Source organism: Taudactylus pleione, unplaced genomic scaffold (assembly GCF_031769625.1).
Source record: "Taudactylus pleione unplaced genomic scaffold, aTauple2 ptg000583l, whole genome shotgun sequence".
Lineage (NCBI taxonomy): Eukaryota > Metazoa > Chordata > Amphibia > Anura > Myobatrachidae > Taudactylus > Taudactylus pleione.
Window position 1 is genome coordinate 1113024 of NW_028284985.1, and position 21317 is coordinate 1134340.

Here is a 21317-nt window from a genome sequence, read left to right on the forward strand (position 1 = left end):
GAAACGTTAAAATATATAAAGGGTTTTACCGGTAAAGGAAGGAGACATTCTTCATAGAAAGAGAAGTATTAGAACAAGAGGACATGTTCTGACACTGAAGGGTGGTAATTTGAGGAAAAATTACTTCACAGAAAGGGTAGTGGACAAGTGGAATAGCCCCCATCAGAGGTGGTACAGCAGGGGTGGGGAACCTTTTTTTCTGCTGAGGGCCATTTTGATATATATAACATAATTCGCGGGACCAGTGCAGGCCACGCCCCCTCAGTGTGATGTCACATGGGACGGGGCCACAATCGCTAGTGATTACAGCAATCCCCAGGGCTTCCTGAAGATGCTCTGGGGAGCTGTAAGGGCAGCGGTGTGACCGTCTGAAGTGTCCTAAGGACTCTCCAGGTGGCACTGCTGCATAGATTCTGGCTGCAGGGTGCCATTCTAGGCACCCTGCCAGCCAGATAAGGCTAGCAGAAAAAAGCTCCGAGGGCCAGACCAGATGATTCCGGTGGGCTTATATGACTCCCGGGCCTGAGGTTCCCCATCCCTGTGGTAGAGGCTAAGACAGTGGAGCAATTTTAAACATGGATGGGATAGACATAAGGATATCCCTCAGAAGAAGTAAGGATCAATAAGGGTTGAGGTAATAATATGTTTAAAAATGGGGCAGACTAGCTGGGCCAAGTGGTTCTTGTCTGCCGTCAAATTCTATGTTTCTAAATAAGCAGCCACCCCTGATGTATTCTTTCCTATTGGTATTGATTAATACATTGGAAGTACAGCAAATCTCCTGACAGGGCAGAGAATAATCAGAGCTGTGACTGCCCTCCCATGTCTGGGGTCAGGGGCATTTCTAGAGAGGAGGGGGCCCGTGTGCAGTCTCCGACATGGGCCCCTTCCTCTTCGCCCCAGCGGCCGGCAGCGCACTGAGCTGTGCGCACCCAACGTCGGAGTTCTAGACTCTGGGCACTAGAGTGCGCCCAGAGTCTATAGTGTATGCACAGGTCACCGGGAAAATGGCCATGGTGGCCATTTTCCCTGTACTGCGCATGCGCAAACTACGGGAAAATGGCCGCCGCGGCCATTTTCCAGTCGTTTTACAGCACCGGACATCCGCGCTGACGTGGGACTCCGGAGAGGTAAGTATTATTATGGGTGCAGGGTGTGCGGTGCGGGGCCCGTGTTCCCCGCACACCCTGCACCCATTATAGATACGCCCCCGCCTGGGGTAGATTGGTGGCATCATGGGGTATCTACCCAGCTACCCCCAGAACATTCATTCTTTGTTAGCAAAATATCTTCTTACCATTCATATCACCATTTTCTTATCACGATCATTATACATAAAAATACGTGGAATGGTCTGTTAATAGTATAAATGTCCATATTTGTCGCACGTTCTACAATGGCGGTCAGAAAGGTCATCTTACATTTCTCTATCATACGATCTAAGTCCCACCTGTAACGCTCCCAGCTCGGTCTCTCGCCAAGTTCTCTGTGTGTGTGTCGCACAAGCCTGATTAAAGACGCGTATGGAATTTGGCCAAGCGCGCCCGCAGGCTGCTCTATAATTCATGGCATGTGACTTGTGTCTCTCTTCCCGGGCGCTGCAGGCGGAACGCGATGTCTTTTATGTGTGTTGTAAAAAAAAAAATTGTTCCTTCTGATGCATAAGGAAATTCTGCAATTCCTTGTAACCTTCAGTTCTCTATAAATCCTGGTTTACTCCCAGTGGTGTTTGCAAGGCTCTGGGAGGAAGTCATTAAATGTGACAATGATGTTTTCTCCACAGGGTCCGATGTTCTCCTGAAAAGCTCTAATTCTCCATAAAGGTCACTGACTAATGAAGAGGTGAAATCTATAGGGGGGAGGATGGTATTCAGACCTTGTGTCAGGTGGTGCCAGCAGCAGTACAACACTGCAGATCAGAGGGAATTCACACAGAACAGGTTATTATAATGGTCCTGGATTATTTTATAGACCGTGTCCATGGGCCAATGACACCTGCTGGCCCCTCCCACTTGGATGTCAGCACCGCCCATTCTACACATAGGTCTTGGAGCAACTGTAACATGAATTCAGGCCCAGAATGGCTCCAATTACCATTAAATCATAGTTGATTTAATTATCATCAATTATTCCCCCCCAATGCCACACAGTGAGCATGACGGCCAGACATGGCTGTAACTCACATATCAGGGCGTTACCAATGACCGACATATCTGGCGCAGGCTTGTATCACAGAGATGATCACGTACTCACAGATATCGGGCCGATAACACCACCTGAGGCCTCCGGGTGAGACAGGACAGAGGCTCAGTAATCATACTAGGGCAATCAGTCAGGTCATTATTGGACTGGCTGCAATACGCAGCAATGAGATGGCAGCAATCTACATCTTCCAGTTGACTTCCATGTTGGTAATCTCAGCAAAGGCCACAAAGGGCCCCAGATTCCATCTTGATTTTTCTTTTACACAGGTGACACCTAAATCTCTATGCCAGCGGTCACAGGCAGGAGACAGCTTAACAGGTCCATGGTGACCTCTAAACTCACAAAATGGCAGCCACACTACGTAGCGTGCTGTTGGGAAAGCTCTGGCTTCTTGTGTACACAGTGCCAGATTAACAATAGGGCGGCTGAGGAGGTCATCCAGAGCCCCCACGCAAAGCTACATCACCAGTGTGGGGGGGCACTGTGGCATATAGTGAACTGGGTGTTTGTGTGTGGCATAGTGTGAACTGGGGGGCACTATAGTGTGTTCAACACATTTGTGTTGCTGGCAAAATGTACATTATATTTTTTATGACCATTGCCACAATATCGTATTGACAGTATTATCGGTATTGGCCACCACAAGTTAGCTACCCTAAGGCCTCCTCAAACCATAATCTGTAGGCCGGAAACCACTGCCTAACACCTTCTGCTGATCTAACGTTTATGCCCTTAGACTCGATATATTATAATCAGTCAGTGGGCACAGTGTAAAACCACTGGCAGATTGTGGCTTACCAAGGGCTGAGCCCTGCACAGGTGATAAACGTACCTGCTGTTTGTTTTCTTTAGAGTACGGCAGCATGGTGGAGACGTGGAACATGATCTCGTGCCCTTGGTAAACAGTGTAGACGGAATGTATTCCCGTTGTGTCATCTGCAAAGAAACCACAGGGAATTAAATCCCATCCAGCTCCATGGATGTGCAAAGATAGTATTCACACCTCACCAAGGTGTAACTAGCACTCTGGCCACTAGGGGGGCCCTCACAGGTTTACTGCATTTATAGATGTGATCACGTCTGGTCCCTGAGGCTCGGAAGGAGGACAGGGCTGTAATTATCCCAGGATGCCCCTGTGGGTACAGAGGCTCTGAGCTCACATACTGTACAACATTACAATGTACATGGTTTCAACTGTAGGATTTCATTTATTTCACATTTCCACGGGGTGTAAATGGTGTACGAATCCTCTGCGCAAAAGGTTTACAACGTGAGGGATGAAAGGAAAACTTTCTTCCGTCAGAATATGACAGGCAGCAGAGGCAGTGGCCCTTGGCCCCTATATAAAATCTGAGTGGGGGCCCCAAATCTAATTTCACTTATGCATATGATAAAAATACAGCCAGAGGTTGGAACACTCTGTATACTGGGTAAGAAAGCCGCAGTTCACAGGAACCTCTCTCATCACTTAGATCCCCCCCCCCCCCCTCCAGTGCAGAGACACCCAATACCGCACAGAAATCTACACTGCCACAAGTGTCAGAGCTCGGGACCCTTTGTCCAATGAATGTGGCCATTGCGATCCCAGATGCTGCCAGAACTGCCACGGTTAATGCAAAAAAAATCCAGCCAAAATTGCTCTCTGCGCGCTGACAAATTCCTGGGAAAGTCTATCCCACAACCTTAGTCTATGGCTTTACTCGATGAGTGTGAGCGACATTGTACGCCGCAGGGAACTTACACTTCCTACTACGCTTAAACTTTCATAAACCCAATCAATGCAAGGTATTTCCATTACTATACAATTGTCTTTGCCCACAGGAGATCAGGAACAGCGCCACCCAGTGTGAGAGCGCCTCATTACAGCTCCCGGTCAGGGGAGGCTGAGTATGTAGTACTGATGTCAGTAAGTGTAATGCACCATTTATCATCTTCACCTCTGTTTACGGACATCTCTTACATGGACTAAACTGTTAAAAGTGGGCCTATCCAAAGTGCGCAAAATTCCTGCTTACACGTTCTGACAACAGTTTCATTGCTATCTAACAAATATACAATCATTTTTTAAAAATGAACTGAGCATAGAGCCATACAGCTTCTAGGGTTTTGTCTAATTAGTTAATTAGACAATGATTGGGGGAGGTATATAATGTCAACCCACGATGCACCTTGAAAAAGATTATTTACTCTGATCGAAACGCGTCGGTGAAGGGACTTGTTTGATGGTATCGTCTGATTCTTATTCACTCTGGAGCATTTACGTTTAGTAGTCTGGGGAAGTCTGGAATCCCTGTACTACGTTTTGTTTAGTATTGTCCATTTTACTCCAGTGTGATGACTGTGGAATCTTCCATATTTTAAAACGCTGTTACTTACTTAAATAAATTTGTTCTGATACTTTGTTCCCCTCTTTCTTTTATGATATTTAACATTTATGAGGGAACAAGGATCTAGAGAGAGCGTGAAGGCAGGGTTGCATAAAATTTGATTATTTTTTTTTAATTAAATAAATGAAAAACAAATTTATTTGATTTAAATAGGATTTTTTATTAAAAAAAAAACAATTTTAAATGTTTAAAAATGTAAAACGTTTATTTAAAAAGAAAAAAAATTACTAAAAGATCCAATTTAAATCCAAAAAAAAATCAGTTTTAAAACAAATATTTTTTTTAAAAATCCAATTTTATGCAACCCTGGTACTGAAGTGATATGCATATCCAGAAAGATACATTTATATGCACGTGAAAGCTGACTGTGATGTGAGTTTGGCTACGCCCGTATACTACTTGTCTCTGCATTTTTAACGGGTGAACAATGAGTTGAAAGAGATACTTTTATGTGTTTATACACCACTTACTATACAGTGAGTGGGATACTCTATATTGCCTAAACCTAAACTAGATTTTATATCTGGACTTTCTTATTCAGAAATTTCTATCATACAGAAATGATCTCTGAAGGATGTTTTTATTGTATTTATTTTTCATATGTCACAAATTACCCTCTTCATAAATTGAAATCTCCCCAGACCAGCAGAGTATCAGCATCTGGACATTCGCAGCAGTCTGAGTATTTGTGTTTAATCCAGCGCCATCTTGTGTTCCGCATATTTTTTTATGATCTCTTACATGGAGTTTAAAAAAGTTTTCCCCTTTTTAAGTAAAGTTCCACTTATAGTTGACGTTTCTTAAATAATGTCCTAATGTGACTCTGGAATTAGTAAGAAGGGAGACCCCAGGACATGACCAATCTGAGGGTCACATAATAACAATATAGAGCTTATCGTACGCTCTGCGCTACGTTACCTACAGTAAGGCGGCTCTTACTTTTGGTATCTAGTCCTCCCCTGTAGCCGATCCAGCTCTTCAGCGTGATGGTGTCTCCTAGCAAGTTCAATAACTTTTGGAAACTTTCACTTCCAGCTTCTGGAATAAAATGAGAAATGCAGATTGTCAAACACTGAGGAAATGACCAAAACAGGTCTGAGCCATAGAACGATTACAGAGCAGCAGTCATCGTGTTATAAGAATGAGTAAAACTGATGGGGGAGCAGGAATCTGCGGCTTTGTCCTCAGCTGAGGTAGCTGGTAATTGTATACAGGTATACAGAGGGAGGCTCTGATATACCAGGTGTCAGGGAGAGGGTCTGATTCTGCAGGTGCTAGGGGAGGGTCTGATTCAGAAGGTGCCAGAGAGAGGGTCTGATATAGCAGTTGCCAGGGGGGAGGTCTGATTCCGCAGGTGAAAGGGGGAGGGTCCGATATTCTGTGTGCTAGGGTGAGGGCCCACCAAAAAGGGTCGGGAGGAAGGTTTGAATGAGCAGGTGTCAGGGGGAAGGTCTGACTGAGCAGGTGCCAGGAGGGAGGGTCTGACTGGGCAGGTTATCAGAAGGAGGGTCTGATTGAGCAGGTGTCAGGGGTCATATCAGATTGAGCAGGTGATAGGGGGAGTGTTTGATTCCGCAGGTATCAGGGGAGGGTCTAATTCAGCAGGTATCGGGGGAGGATCTGATTCAGCAGGTATCGGGGGAAGGGTCTGATTCAGCAGGTATCGGGGGAAGGGTCTGATTCAGCAGATATCTGTGGAAGGGCCTGATTTAACAGGTATCGGGGGAGGGCTGATTCAGCAGGTATCGGGGGGCTGATTCAGCAGGTATCGGGTGAGAGCTGATTCAGCAAGTATCGGGGGGTGGGCTGATTAAGCAAGTATCGGGGGGTGGGCTGATTAAGCAGGTATCGGGGGTGGGTAGATTCAGCAGGTATCGGGGGGAGGGCAGATTCAGCAGGTATCGGGGGGAGGGCTGATTCAGCAGGTATCGGGGGGAGGGCTGATTCAGCAGGTATCGGGGGGAGGGCTGATTCAGCAGGTATCGGGGGGAGGGCTGATTCAGCAGGTATCGAGGGAGGGCTGATTCAGCAGGTATTGGGGAGAGGGCTGATACAGCAGGCATCGGGGGAGGGCTGATTCAGCAGGTATTGGGGAGGGCTGATTCAGCAGCTATCGGGGAGAGGGCTGATACAGCAGGTATCGGGGGAGAGCTGATTCAGCAGGTATCGGGGTAGGGCTGATTCGGCAGGTATCGGGGGAAGGGCTGATACAGCAGGTATCGGGGGAAGGGCTGATTTGGCAGGTATCGGGAGGAGGGCTGATTTGGCAGGTATCGGGGGAAGGGCTGATTCAGCAGGTATTGGAGGAGGGCTGATTCGGCAGGTATCGGGGGAAGGGCTGATTCGGCAGGTATTGGAGGAGGACTGATTCAGCAGGTATCGGGGGAAGGGCTGATTCGGCAGGTATCGGGGGAGGGCTGATTCGGCAGGTATCGGGGGAGGGCTGATTCAGCAGGTATGCTGGGGAGGGCTGATTCAGCCAGTATCGGGGGAAGGGCTGATTCAGCAGGTATAGGGGGAGAGAGCTGATACAGCAGGTATCGGGGGAGGGCTGATTCAGCAGCTATCGGGGAGAGGGCTGATACAGCAGGTAACGGGGAGAGGGCTGATACAGCAGGTATCGGGGAGAGGGCTGATTCGGCAGGTATCGGGGGAGGACTGATTCTGCAGGTATCGGGGGAGGACTGATTCAGCAGGTATCGGGGAGAGGGCTGATACAGCAGGTATCGGGGGAAGGGCTGATACAGCAGGTATCGGGGAGAGGGCTGATACAGCAGGTATCGGGGAGAGGGCTGATTCAGCAGGTATTGTGGGGAGGGCTGATTCAGCCAGTATCGGGGGAAGGGCTGATTCAGCAGGTATAGGGGAGAGAGCTGATACAGCAGGTATCGGGGGAGGGCTGATTCAGCAGGTATCGGGGGAGGGCTGATCCAGCAGGTAGATTTGTAGAATGCATTCTGCAGAAGGCGACTAGATTTTAATTGCTTATGCTGGCCATACACGCTACAATTATCGGGGCGATCCGCCTGATATCAGCGGATCGCCCCGAAAATTGTAGCGTGTGTGCGGGCGACCGAGGGTTAAATATTGCTCGGTCGGGCATGCAGGATTGTCCCGGTAACTGTCGGCCGCATCGGGCAGTGTATGCCCAGCGCGGCCGACAGACAGACATTTCCTGTGTTCCTTCCTACGGAAGGAACAGGGAAATGTCTCCTCCCCCGGGGGCGGAGCGCAGATGTCGGGCTATACACTGAGATTTCTCTCACAGTGTATGCCGGCGACATCTGCAGCTGGCCAGATAAGATGTCTGTCGGTCTGAGTTGTCGGTCTGTCTGGCTGTGTATGCCCAGCAATATAATAATGTCCCTATAATGTGCAGCTGAAATTGTCATCTATGTACCTGTAGCTTTATTTAAAATGTTTCATCCTTTGCGGATGTCACTGGCGACAGCTGCCTGATGCAAAGCATGAATGGGCGATTGAAATTCTGCTGGGTAACCCATGTTTGTCTATTATCACCATCTCATTATGGGAATAATGCACAAAAATTAATTTTCAATCGTTTGAAAATACGTGTTTAAAATATTATGTATTTATATATATATTTATATTATAGATCAACAGCTTTTACTGAAAATAGTAAGGGGTACAGAAGAAATGTCAGAATGTGTGTACACAAACACATGTTATACATATATATTATATCATTTTATTTTATTTATTTTTTTAATTGATGTAATTAAAATCCAACTCTGCATACGCATATACCCCAAGACTGGCACTACAGGTGACAGGCTGAGCCTTGCTGCCCCCGGCTGGTGTACATTATTCATAAATGTGATGTTTACAGAGTTCCCATTACTGGGACGAGCTGGGACAAGTAGCAATAGAAAATCACTGTTAACATTAGTAACAGGACCTTCAGATTATTTATTGATAACACACAGCTTTTACTATAAGGATAATCCTGGCCGGTACTCACCATTACTAAACATTTCATCATCTGTCAGTTGACCATCTTTGGCATAAAGAACTCCAAACTTAAAATTCACTGAGCCCTAAAAGAGGTCACAGACCAGAGAGATTACTTTAACATGGGAATAATAAACCATTAGTAGCACGGAAACGTCGCTGTAGGACTAAAGCTGGCCACACACTAGACCAACTTTCATCCAACTAGATGATTGGTTGGAATGAAAATCTGGTAACGTATGGGAGTAACTGATGATCAGCAATTTGCTCCTAAATGCCAGAAAACAGATGAAAATGACGTCAGACAAGTTTGTTAAATGTTTGATATAAACAATTTGTTCAAAGAACAGTTTTTGTTCATTATCCGGTGTTTGGGAGCAAATTGCTGATTGTCTTTTGCTTTCCTACCTTACCAGATTTTCATTCCAACCAATCAACTAGTTGGCTGGTTGGATGTAAGTTGGTCTAGTGTGTGGTCAGCTTCAGGCTACACAATTACCAATATAAAACCACGGAGATTGCTTGTGGAGGGTTAAACTTGTAACATCACAACACCCCAAAAAGTGGTGGTGTTTCCTGCCGTCCCCAAACCCTTTCTGTAATTATAATCTAGTCCAGTGTTTCCCAACCGCGGTCCTCAAGGCACACCAACAGTCCAGGTTTTAGTGATAGCCAGGGTTGAGCACAGATGGGTAAATCACAATAACTAACTGAGGTTCTAATTAAGACACCTTTGCTCAAGTATGGCTATCCTTAAAACCTGAACTGTTAGTGTGCCTTGAGGACCGTGGTTGGGAACCCCTGCTGTACTGTATAACAGCATCTATTCCTGTGACTTACACACCCTGGGTGGGATCTGTACATAGAGATCTGGCCTGGTGCTTCCTCCGTGCCTGAGTTGTACGCAATTCTGAATGGGGGAAGACCGAAGGATTTTTAGCAAACTGCACATGAGGAATTTTTGCGAGGGAAATCTGATTCCTACGCATCTTTGTCGCTTCCTCCTCGCGGTTGGATCTGCGTTGCTGGGTAACAATGGGGCAGTAAGGGGCGTTCGCTTGTAGATTGAATTTGCTGTGGGCGTGTACGCGGAATTGCGTCCTATTTTGAGCTGTGCTTACGTAGAGATCCGTCCGATGTCGGTCAAAATATTCTGTGCCGAAGATGCTCATGATACTGAAGGTGGAAGGCCGGGGGGCGATGTGGTCGTGTGACTTTCGATCATGTGAATCGGCCAGTATAGCGCCTGTATTACGGGCGACTCAGAATTAGGGGGAAGATGTACTAAGCCTTGGAGAGAGATAAAGTGGACGTAGATAAAGTACCAACCAATCAGCTCCTGTCTTTTTTTAAACACAGCCTGTCATGTGACAGTTAGGAGCTGATTGGTTGGTACTTTATCTCTCAGCAAGGCTTAGTACATCTCCCGCAAAGTTCTTAATCTCAATCTTGGAGCACAGGACAGTGACAATTGACGGGACTCGCAGCACACAAGGCTTGGGATATATACAAAATGTTTGCATCTATATTTTCTCATATCACCCTCATCACACTGGGACAACTCTCTTCCCCCCGAGGTTGCTGGGCTGGATGGACAACCGGCATTAAGTTCAGCATCACTGGGATACATCGGTTGTATATAATGGGACCTATGCATGCAATATATTTAACAAACAAAATAAAACGGATTTAGCAGTAAGGACAGTATGAGAACCGGATGCTGGAGAATTGTCTGACAGGATGGGAATGTGAGTAAGGGTCTTTTAAATCGTTCACATAAACATACACAACTATACTGTATATGTCTCACCCCCTTCCAGTAAAGGCTCCGCCCCGATGCGGGTGGGATAGCAGAAGTCGGGCTGATTTGCTGGACAGCTGCAAACTAAAACCAAACCGGCTTTGCATTGTATCTAATGGCATCAAACTCCTTTCCCATTGTCACTGCCGACATTTCGGCCACGTGGACATTCTGAATGTCGACATAACGACTATATAACCCCTTAATACATGGTGCCATCTGGGGACATTAAACCCGAAGCTTCCATCTCAGGTGTTATTTTCTAACTATAGTAAATAACGTCTTGATCTAAGACAGGCCCAGCTCACTTGCCGCGTTTTCCGGTCACGCGTAGGATGCGGCGAGGAGCCGCTGTGCGTCACTTTACAGAAGCTAATGTCCCACTTGCCCAGTGTTATGTAGACATTAGTTCAATGAGACCACATTAGCCAAGCTGCTCCAAGCCGCCTTCCATTTTTTCTTTCAGTCAAGAAAAACGTGATGGCGATTACCGATGGTTATTATTTTAGATGGGTCACCCATTAAATGCATGCGCCATGTATAGAGTGGTCAGAAAAGCCTTCCAAGTTTTACTCACCTCCTGTTCTTCTAAAACCAGCAGGTCCTATAGAGGGGGAAACGGAAGAGAGAGTCAGCGAGAGCGCTAAGATAGAAGTGGCGCTAGCCGTCGTTAACCTTTCCAATCGCTCTCTACGCTGACAAATCAACAGTGAATGATTTCAGGTGTCTGTCTGTCTGTCCCTAATTGCAGTGTCCTCATGGATGGTGAGGGTCTCTCAGTTCGGGTCTCTTATATAGAATCACATTTTGCCAAAACACTTGTATTATATAATATGTTATAAGTAACGTGTGTGGCCGGTTCACCCTTCTACCACACCCGACGCATGCTGCAGATGCAATAACGTACCACGTATATAATATACTGTATTACTGAGGTATGTAATAATGCGCAATGTCAAAAAATAGATTCATCACTGGCCACGGTGGCCGAGTGGGGCTCACGGCAGATCCAGGGGTGTTATCTATTTGTGGGGAGTGGAATGTTACTGTGTCAGTGGAGGTTCCATACAACTATGGCCTCCACACCCTCCTGCTCCAACCAGACGGCCCAGGTGGGCTTTTATTGGTGCCTCCTGGTATATTAATGAATGTGAAATGCCAAACGGGAGCTCGGAGAGATACTGCGTCCCCCAGGTCTGGCTATCATCATTACTAGAGCCAAATTCACCTAGGAGGGGGCCAGAATCCAGAACAGTTATCCTGGGGTGGGAATATATGGATAAATCTTCCATCTGCCAGGACGGAGGGGGACTAACCCAATTCCTCCTGGCTATGTGTGTACTGTGAGGAGAACGCCCGGCCCATGCGGCGCGAGGTACAAAAGTTGAACACAAAAAACCAGCATAGTTAAGACTATGGGGTCTATGTCAGGGATGGGGAACCTCAGGCCCGGGAGCCGAATAATGCCCGCGGAATCATTTGGTCTGGTCCTCTCAGTCTTTTTCTGCTAGCCTTATCTGAATAGCAGTGTGCCTAGAATGTCACCCTGCATCCAGAATCTATGCAGCAGTGCCACCTGGAGCGTCCTTAGGACGCTTCAGACGGTCACACCGCTGCCCTTACAGCTCCCCAGAGCATCGTCAGGATGCTCCGGGCATTGCTGTAAACACCTGTGATGGTGACCCTGCCCCTGTGTGACCTCACATGGAGGGGGCGTGGCCTGAACCCGGCCCGCGAGTAATGTTATATATGAAAATGGCATTTGGCAGAAAAAAGGTTCCCCACCCCCGGTCTATGTACTAAGCTAAGCCTTGGAGAGAGATAAAGTGTATGGAGATAAAGTACCATGCAATCAGCTCCTAACTTGCTTTACAGGCTGTGTTTGAAAAATGACAGTTAGGAGCGGATTGATTGAAACTTTGAGGTAAATTTACTAAGATGAGAGTTTTTAGAAATGGAGATGTTGCCCATAGCAACCAATCAGATTCTACTTATCATTTATCTAGCACCTTCTAGAATACAATAGCTAGAATCTGATTGGTTGCTATGGGCAACATCTCCATTTCTAAAAACTCTCATCTTAGTAAATTTACCCCAAAGTTTCAGAGTTTTTAGAAATGGAGATGTTGCCCATAGCAACCAATCAGATTCTACTTATCATTTATCTAGCACCTTCTAGAAGATAATAGCTAGAATCTGATTGGTTGCTATGGGCAACATCTCCACTTCTAAAAACTCTTATCTTAGTAAATTTACCCCTTTAATATGTCCACTTTATCTTTCTCGAAGGCTTAGTACATAGATCCCTAATTCATGTGAGAGCTAAGCAACCCAACCAGCGCTGGTTACAAGGACCAGGGGCCGGAATATCGCTATCAATGTGTGAGTGTGGCAACTAGACATCTAAAGGGCAGAAATGCCCCATGTACAGGGTATACTCTCTGCACCAGCCTCAGGCGTTCATGTGTGTAAAAGTTCTTTTAAATCCGAGCAAATAAAGATCACAATTCCGAAAAGATCTGCCAGGTGACGCCAGCGTCATTCCCGTCACCTACAGCGCATCTCACCTTCTGAATCTCAGGGTTAAGGATTTCCCTGGGGCTCTTCTCAAATCTATCGAGGTTCATGGCACTGAAAAATAAATGACAGCGTTACCCTTTCAAGCGGCAGCCGTCTGGTTGTAGAGTTAGGCGGACAATTAAAGGTAAATGGACGGGATGTAGATAAAGTCATCGGTCTACAGATAGATCACTGGAGACATAGGGGTCTAGGGGCCTGATTCAGACCTGCTCGCTAGCAAGCGGCCTCTCGTTGCGGACGATGTTCGCTAATGTGCGCATGCGTGTAGTTCGCAGTGCGCGTGCGCAAACTAGTACTAGCGATCGGAATGTGCTCGCTCGCCCTGCAAAGACAGCCCAGTGGAATGAGTGACAGGAGAGGCCGTTTGTGGGTGGTAATGGGGGCCAGTAGTAATGGGGGAGTGGCGTTGCGGACACAGGCGTGCCTGAGTGTTTCAACGCCGTTTCAGAGGCGTGCATAATTAACAGGCAGCGTCATAGGACACGTCACCTGGTTGAATAATACACTGAGCTGCTTGCGGTAGGGTACAGTCAACCGCAAGCGCTGCGGTCTGATCCGATGGTTCCCGATGTACCGATGGTTGTATATACTTCCTGGAGATGAAGTATGCTAGTGGGCGGCTACAGACAGGCTTGTGGGCGTCTATAAACACAAAGTGATCGCTCGCCAAAACATAGTGGGTGTGCTTATGCCTTGCCGAGCGAGCGGCTGCCTTGACGTCACTTAGCTGAATTACCATACGCTGGGAGCGATCGGCTGCATCTAGCGAGCCGGTCTGAATCAGGCCCTAGGTACGAAGCCTTGGAGAGAGAAAGTGGATGGAGATACAGTACCAACCAGTCAGCTCCTGTAACTTTATAGGCTGTATTTGAAAAATAACTGGAGCTGATCGGTTGGTACATTATCTAGCTCCATGGCTTAGTACATAGACCCCATAGACTGATACAAAGATAATAAACGAGGATTCCACAAGCTGCAGGTCTCCAGTTGTTAATAAACCACTACACTAACAAACCAGCAAGTCACCAGGAGTTACACTCTGTTGTAGATTGCAGTATAAATAATGATCATGAGCATGATGTTGGCGTATGCGCCTGTTTTATCTGTACCGAATATGCGCATAAAAAAACACATTCTTATGGCAAATCTTATTTTTGTGACCCCTGGTGTAGAGGAAATACATCCTGCTAATCATGCGCGCAGAACTTTTATTTCCGGATGCATTTTACGCCTGCAACCGGAGGTCTGTCCAACCCTACATGCGCCCCGCAATGCGACAGTACAGCTGATGTAACCGGACATGCCCTATATAACAAAAACATTCAATCCTGTATACTAGCGTGTATTAGTCATATACCGCATTCCTATCAGCGTTGTCTATAGAACGGATCGTCTGGAAACTGAAGCAGCAGTTAGGGTTATTTCCATTCATCGGCATCGATTCTGCGTCCCGGCATCGCCCCATAGAGGTGCACAGGGAAACTTGCAAATATCAGCGCTACAATATATATCCAATATGTGCGCAGCCGGCCATTCGGTGGCGGAAACCAGGACCACGTCGCCCCCGCTTCGTAGGCAGACACGGGGGCCCATTTATCAAAGATCATTTGAGGTAAATTCGCCGAAAACACCTGTTTTCGGGGGTTTACCTCAAATACTTAGTATCCCCCAAATGTATGAAGGAAGGACCGCAGCAGGTATCTCCGATACCTGCTGCGATCCCTCCATTGCCGCCGGCATCCGCCTCCCCCATAGGTTTCTATGGGGGATGCGATGCTGCCAAATGTATCAATATCGGGAATGCGAAGCATTCCCGATATTGACCCCAGCAGCTAACGCCATCTGCAGATAGCGTTAGCCGCTGTGTCCTATGGGCACTTACCGCATTTTCAACCGGCGGAAGGATCTTCCAGATCCCTCCGCCGGCAATGGGCGCCGCTCATGTGCAGTCCGCGGGACTGCGCATGCGCAGCAGCCCGGAATGCGTTCCGGCCACATCGCAGGGACAGGCTCTTTTCGGAGCCCGTCTCCATGCATGTGCCGGGTGATACATTCGGCCGGTATGATCGCATTTTGCAATGCGATCAGCGTCGGTACTGCATGCCCTGATCGCATTGCAAAATGCGATCCTTAATAAATGGGCCCCACAGTCTTCCTGGACCCGCCTGGCCAGTTGTGTCGGCCAGTCTGAGTAAACTTCGGCTTCCGCAGACTGGTCGAGGGCTGTACCCATCGCGATCGGTGACCCGATGATGCGTCTTTGGACACAGAAGCAAGAGTTCTCTATTTCCTACAGACGCCGCCTGCTGCATTTGCCTTTTAGTTGTACGGTATTGCACAGCGCTTCCTTACGCTTCCCTGCGGGTGTGCTATACCGTCCACATCAGAACCATGCCCTGAATTACCCCCCCGCCATAGAATAAATCCTGTCATCGACAATTCGTCCAGACGTCTCTGCTCCAGGCTGTGGGTGCAGGAATTACACTAACTTATTGCCGACAGCTGACCCTCCGTATTCCTTCCACACCAAGAATGAAGTCATGTTTTGTTCCACAGTCATTTGTCATCATAGCAAAGACACTGATTATATTATGTACCTTAATATAGATTTCACTGATAATGTTTTTGTGGGACAGTACGAAAGGCAGATTTTCTGGGTACCCTGGTGGGAAAACAAAAGAATCACGTTAGAAAATCAACCAACTCAGCTAGTCCAAGTGCTTACTGCGCCAACATGACGCGCGCTCGGCTGTTCTGCCGCTGTATACCCTACATACTGTGCTGCAACGCTATATACAGAGGTGTGAGCGCCGTTCCCGACATATATTGTCCTGTGAAATTCTACGGTAGAATGCGGCAGCCGTGTCACTGAAAGCGGGTGCGTACAGAGGCGCAGAACCGCCGAAACAGAAGGCCATATTCTATGACGACATCTGGTATGAAAATGGTTTATTCATCCTGCTGTGTGGGGTGGCGGGCTCGGACTGGAAACAGTTGAGTCCTAATTGCCAACATGTTACATTTTGTGGCCCAAATGCGAGTGAGGCGAAGATTTCACGTTTTGAAAACGTTGCTCAACGCTGCCGGCACTCATATACTAATGGCGGTTTGTATAATAGATGAAACGGGCGCCATTTCTGCCTCTACATTAAGGAATCAGGAGCTGATTCTTGGTTGGATACAAAGCAAAATACAAAGCAGGAAACTTTACATCGGGAACAAACCATTCTGCAATGCAAGGAGCAAATTGCGTGTATCATATGTCCTCATGCAGGGTAAATATCGGCTGATTTTGCATGTAGACCACACATGCTGGACAGCTTTATTCTTAGGGTGGGTACACCCATGGGCGTCCCACGGATCTGCAGGCAAAGCGGCAGATTGTTGAGCCAATACACACTTACTAATCTGCTGCTTGATGTGTCTGCGCGGAATCGGTATGAAATACCGCCGACCGCATGGCCGGCGGTTCGATTCCCGGCAGCGCCTGGCCGACAGATGAGCAGTGCCCGGCAGCGGAAGCCCAACAGCGCTGGAAATCCCAATAGTCGCTAAGGTAAGTATATACTAACCTAACCCCCTAACCCTAATCCTCCTTAGGGGTGCCTAACCCTAACCTCCCCCCCAAGTGCCTATCCCTAATCCCCCCTTCCCCGCTGCCTAGACCTAAGTCCCCCGGGGGTGCCTAACCCTCCTCCCCAAGTGCCTATCCCTAATCCCCCCTTCCCCGCTGCCTAGACCTAAGTCCCCCGGGGGGGTGCCTAACCCTCCCTCCCCCTAGCCTAACCCTAACCCTCCCGGGGGGGTGCCTAACCCTAAGTCCCCCCCGGGTGCCCTAAACCTAACCCTCAGCCTCCATGGCTGTCCGCTCGCGGCGCCCGGCATCCCTTCGATCGGAATGCCGGGCGCCGGGGAAATGTCAGACGGCTATAGCTAGACGCCCGGCATTTCACCCTCGCCGAGATATAACAGTCGGGAAGCCGGCTGCCAGTATTAAGGCAGCCGGTTTCCCAATTGTATACCGTCTGCGTTGGCATCACCACTGAGCGGGGACTTAGATCTGCTCGCCCAGTTCAGCTGTCAGTCACCGGCGGTCCCTGCAGCAAGTGTCGTTGGGTCGCCCGTACACACAGCCGGACGTGCCGATATTCTGTATCTGCAAAGTATATAGGCATCGGCTGCGCTTCAGGACACATGAGATATGTCTGTGAACACCATCGTGCACACACAAATCGTCTGTAAATACCCGCCGATGCACTATGTGAGATGTCATTCGGCAGCTGATTGAAGTTAGGACACGCGCCCCCCACCCCCCCCGCCAACTCTAAGGCGTATATCTACTAAAGTGCGAGTTTTTAGAAGAGGAGATATTGCCCATAGCAACCAATCAGATTCTACTTGTTATTTAACTAGCACCTTCTAGAAGATAATAGCTAGAATCTGATTGGTTGCTATAGGCAACACCTCCACTTCTAAAAACCCGTACTTTAGTAAATATACCCCTGTCTCTCTGCACATTTTACAATTGCCCCCACCTGCAGCACAACAGGGATTTACCAAGGTGCAAAGTTACTTTCTTGCTTTTTTGCTCTGTTCTCATCTGAGAATCAGCCCCTGAGTGTGTTTCAGCGGCCGGCATCTTGCCCATTCCCAGATGCCCCATCGGTTGCTCTCATCCATCATGTACCCAGAGGGCAGATAACAGCTCCTGCCAGGGCTGTTGCCCCACCTTGCTGCGTCACTGTATCAAGAAATCTACTGCAACCCTGAGCCAGAGAAAGACGCCGGGAACATCTCTGCGCTGTCCTTCTGGCCCTGAGGCGTGTTTAACCCGGACTTCAACTGATGCAGGGAATCACCCATGTGGATGACGCTATCGGCCTGATTGAGTGATGGACGCAGTGGCTACGCCAGACGCTAGAGGACAATGTTTTCTGTCCGTGCATGCATCCGCGTCGTACTGTGCATACGTCCCATGGTTACCGCCGAAAGCCACAGAACTTATTTAGACACATAGGGGTCTATTCATGAAGAAGTGAAAAGAGCAGAGAAGTGCGCTAGTGGAGAAGTTGCCCATGGCAACCAATCAGCTTTGAGGTTTCATTTATCAAGTACTGTAAAATAATAGGTAGCAGCTGATTGGATGACATGGGTAACTTCAACACTCTTTTCACTGCTTCATGAATAGACCCCATAGAGAGGAAATTTCAGTGGGCATTTCTGGGTGGTAATAGGGGGTTGGTTAGGCAGACACGGGCTTTTGCCACAGTAGCACTGGCAGAGGCGGCCATGTTCAGACAGACACTCGACATCTCCATAGGGTTATCGCAGTGTCTGACGGTGCGACCTATGATGCGTCTTCGCACATCGATGTATTAATGCCGCTGCCGGTCTTCGTTTCAGCAGCATTAGCAGAAAGATGCAGTCGAGCTGTGTAAAAAGTCCACTTCTGATTCAGGCCCTTTATGTCTGTGTATACAGCACTTTCATTTGAAATCCCTCCCTTTTCTAGCACCCAGCAGAGGCAGCCATTACGCGAGGGTCCAGGAAGCCATGACACTATTTTCTATTGAGCTGGCAGACAGCGTTCCAATCAATATTGACCGAAGGCACACAAAATGGCTGCCTCCGCCGTGTAGTAGAGGACAGCAGTTCTGTTCTAACACTGGATTTCAGCACACATTTATGCATCTCAAGCTTCCAGGCAATGAGTCTCAGTAGCAAAAGATCCTGCTCGCTGCGCCACATACGCTTTTCCTCCATAGGATTGCTCGATACTGTGGCACGCGCTGATTGTTCTGGTCAGAGAGGACGACGGACAGGAAAAATGGGTTCCGCTCTGCATCTGTTCCTATGTAGTTCTGATGAACTGTTAACAGAAGACAAATAGTCAAATATAAGGAACTGGGAGCGCCAGCATAGAAAATAATGAAAAACCACAAGTGTACTAGTGCGCTTGGTCAAATATAGAATAGACAAACATAGGCCTTATATACAGCATACAGCCATCAATGTTAGAGCAAAATAAGGTACTTGTGTACTTTACAGACTCATTGCAGACAGAACCCAAGTGTCCTACACTCATTATTAATATCAGTCATGGCAATGTCTAAATCCCCTTCACGGAGAGGACCCTGACGTCATCAGCCAGTGTCAAGCGTCATTCCCAGTGTCCAGCGTCATTCCCAGTGTCCAGCGTCATTCCCTACCATCCAAGTGGGCATAGAGGGGGAATATAACCTTGTGGCGAGCTTAGCGAGACACCGAGCCCAAAGCGTGGAGAGCACAGTGAGCCCGCGAGGGGACAACTTTCTTCTTTAGGTGGGGACAACTTTCGGTACTTGTGTGCATAAAGTACACAAGTACCATTTAAAACATTCATTGGGTTCTCTCCGCAATGAGGGCCTGATTCAGACCCGCTCGCAAACGGGTCGATGGTGCCCTAGTGCGCATGACGGAGGGAGCTCCGTCGTGCGCATGCGCGAGACCCGCATATCGACAGCCAAGCTGTCACTATGGGTCTCGCACCAAAGGGGGCGTGCTGTCGATAGTGACTGACAGCACGCCCCCTTTGCTGGGCATGCCGGGGGCGTTGCTGCCCAGATGGAGGCGTTCCCATGGGTCCGGCCCCACTGACATCACTAGTGATGTCAGTGGGAGTGCTTTTGGCTCTGATAGAGCCAGAAGCACTCCTGGGCTTGTGGCAGCGAGACCCTACCGTAGGGTCTCGTCGCAAGCCCGATGGTCTTGACCACCACGACCATCTATTTGGCTGCTCGCTATAGCTATGGGTGGTCAGTATGATGGGATGACTGAATGACTATAGTACTTTAAAAAAATCAATTAAAAACATGACCAGTTGTGCATGTGTACACCGTGATATATTCATAAAGCAATTAGTACGGGAAGAGGAAATATGACATAACCAGTAGGTAGATTTTATTTACCATCAGTTATGTTGGAGATCTGGTGACTCAATCGCAGCTAATCTAATGTATCGTGTTTAGGTGATATAAATACAAAAGATTACCAAAGGAAACAATGTATCTCTCTCTGAAGGTCTGACATACAGTAACGCGCAGATTTCATGTATAGATTTTGTGCAGAATTCACAGAGGAGGAATATTTTGGATAAAGAAGACCATGTTAGCAGGGGCTTGCTGACAACTTTTAGCCTGGGGGGCAAATGCATGCAGGTGGCCCTGGCGGAGGAGTAGTGTGTAGCCAGGGTGCCCGGAGCTCGTGCGTGCTACGGCGCCCCCTCCCCTCAAGTGTTCCAGGGAGGAGGCGGGTCCATATGGGATTAAATGTAAAGTAAAAATAAAGATTAGGGGCAGCCCCCTGTAGTGCTGCCCATATGCAGTGCCCTAGGAGAGGACCCCCTTATGCAGGCCTCCAGCAGTGCCCCCAATAGTGGTCCCCCTGTGCAGTGCCCCTTGTGCCCCCAGTAGTGAGCCCCTTATATTGTGCCCCCAGTAGTGGTACCCCCTATGCAGTGCCCCTTATATAGTGCCCCCAGTAGCAGTCCACCCCCCATGCAGCCCCTAGTAGTGGTCCCCCAATGCAGTGCCCCCAATAGTGGTAACCCATATGCAGTGCACCTTAAATAGTGGCCCCAGTTGTAGTCTCCGCCCTATGCAGTACCACCAGTATTGCCCTTTATATAGAGCCCCCAGCAGTGATCCCCCGATGCAGTGCCCCAAGTGGTAGTCCCCACCCCCCCTATGCACTGCCCTAGTAGTAGTCCCCTCCCTCCTATGCAGTGGCCCTAGTAGTAGTCCCCTCCCCTTGTAGTGCCCCTAGTAGTAGTCCCCCCCTTATAGTTCCCCCAGTAGTAGTAGTCCCCCCTTGAAGTGCCCCCAGTAGTAGTCCCCCCCTTGAAGTACCCCCAGTAGTAGTCCCCCCCTTGAAGTGCCCCCAGTAGTAGTCCCCCCCTGAAAAAATGCCCCCAGTAGTAGTCCCCCCCTTGAAGTGCCCCCAGTAGTAGTCCCCAGTAGTGGTCTCCCCCTTGCAGTGCTGCCAGTAGTGGTTCCCCCCTTGAAGTGCCCCCAGTAGTAGTCCCCCCCCTTGAAGTTCCCCCAGTAGTAGTCCCCCCCTTGAAGTGCCCCCAGTAGTAGTCCCCCCCTTGCAGTGCCCCCAGTAGTAGTCCCTCCCCCCCTTGTAGTGCCCCCAGTAGTGGTCTCCCCCCTTGTAGTGCCCCCAGTAGTGGTCTCCCCCCTTGTAGTGCCCCCAGTAGTGGTCTCCCCCCTTGTAGTGCCCCCAGTAGTGGTCTCCCCCCTTGTAGTGCCCCCAGTAGTGGTCTCCCCCCTTGTAGTGCCCCCAGTAGTGGTCTCCCCCTTGTAGTGCCCTCCCCAGTAGACACACGTAATAAA

General features: G+C 48.5%; 1 protein-coding gene across 5 annotated transcripts in view; it reads right to left on the reverse strand.

Annotated features, from left to right (window-relative positions):
- Positions 1 to 21317, reverse strand: part of GARNL3 (GTPase activating Rap/RanGAP domain like 3) — a 310087-nt gene that overhangs the window by 69488 nt on the left and 219282 nt on the right. For all 5 annotated transcript variants that reach the window (XM_088453568.1, XM_088453567.1, XM_088453566.1 and 2 more), the window contains 7 exons: positions 18696 to 18814; positions 15543 to 15607; positions 12933 to 12996; positions 10943 to 10969; positions 8575 to 8650; positions 5532 to 5630; positions 3038 to 3141 (listed from right to left, as the gene is read on the reverse strand). In XM_088453568.1, the coding sequence (XP_088309694.1) occupies positions 3038 to 3141; positions 5532 to 5630; positions 8575 to 8650; positions 10943 to 10969; positions 12933 to 12996; positions 15543 to 15607; positions 18696 to 18814 (554 nt within the window). The remainder of the gene's footprint in view (positions 1 to 3037; positions 3142 to 5531; positions 5631 to 8574; positions 8651 to 10942; positions 10970 to 12932; positions 12997 to 15542; positions 15608 to 18695; positions 18815 to 21317) is intronic.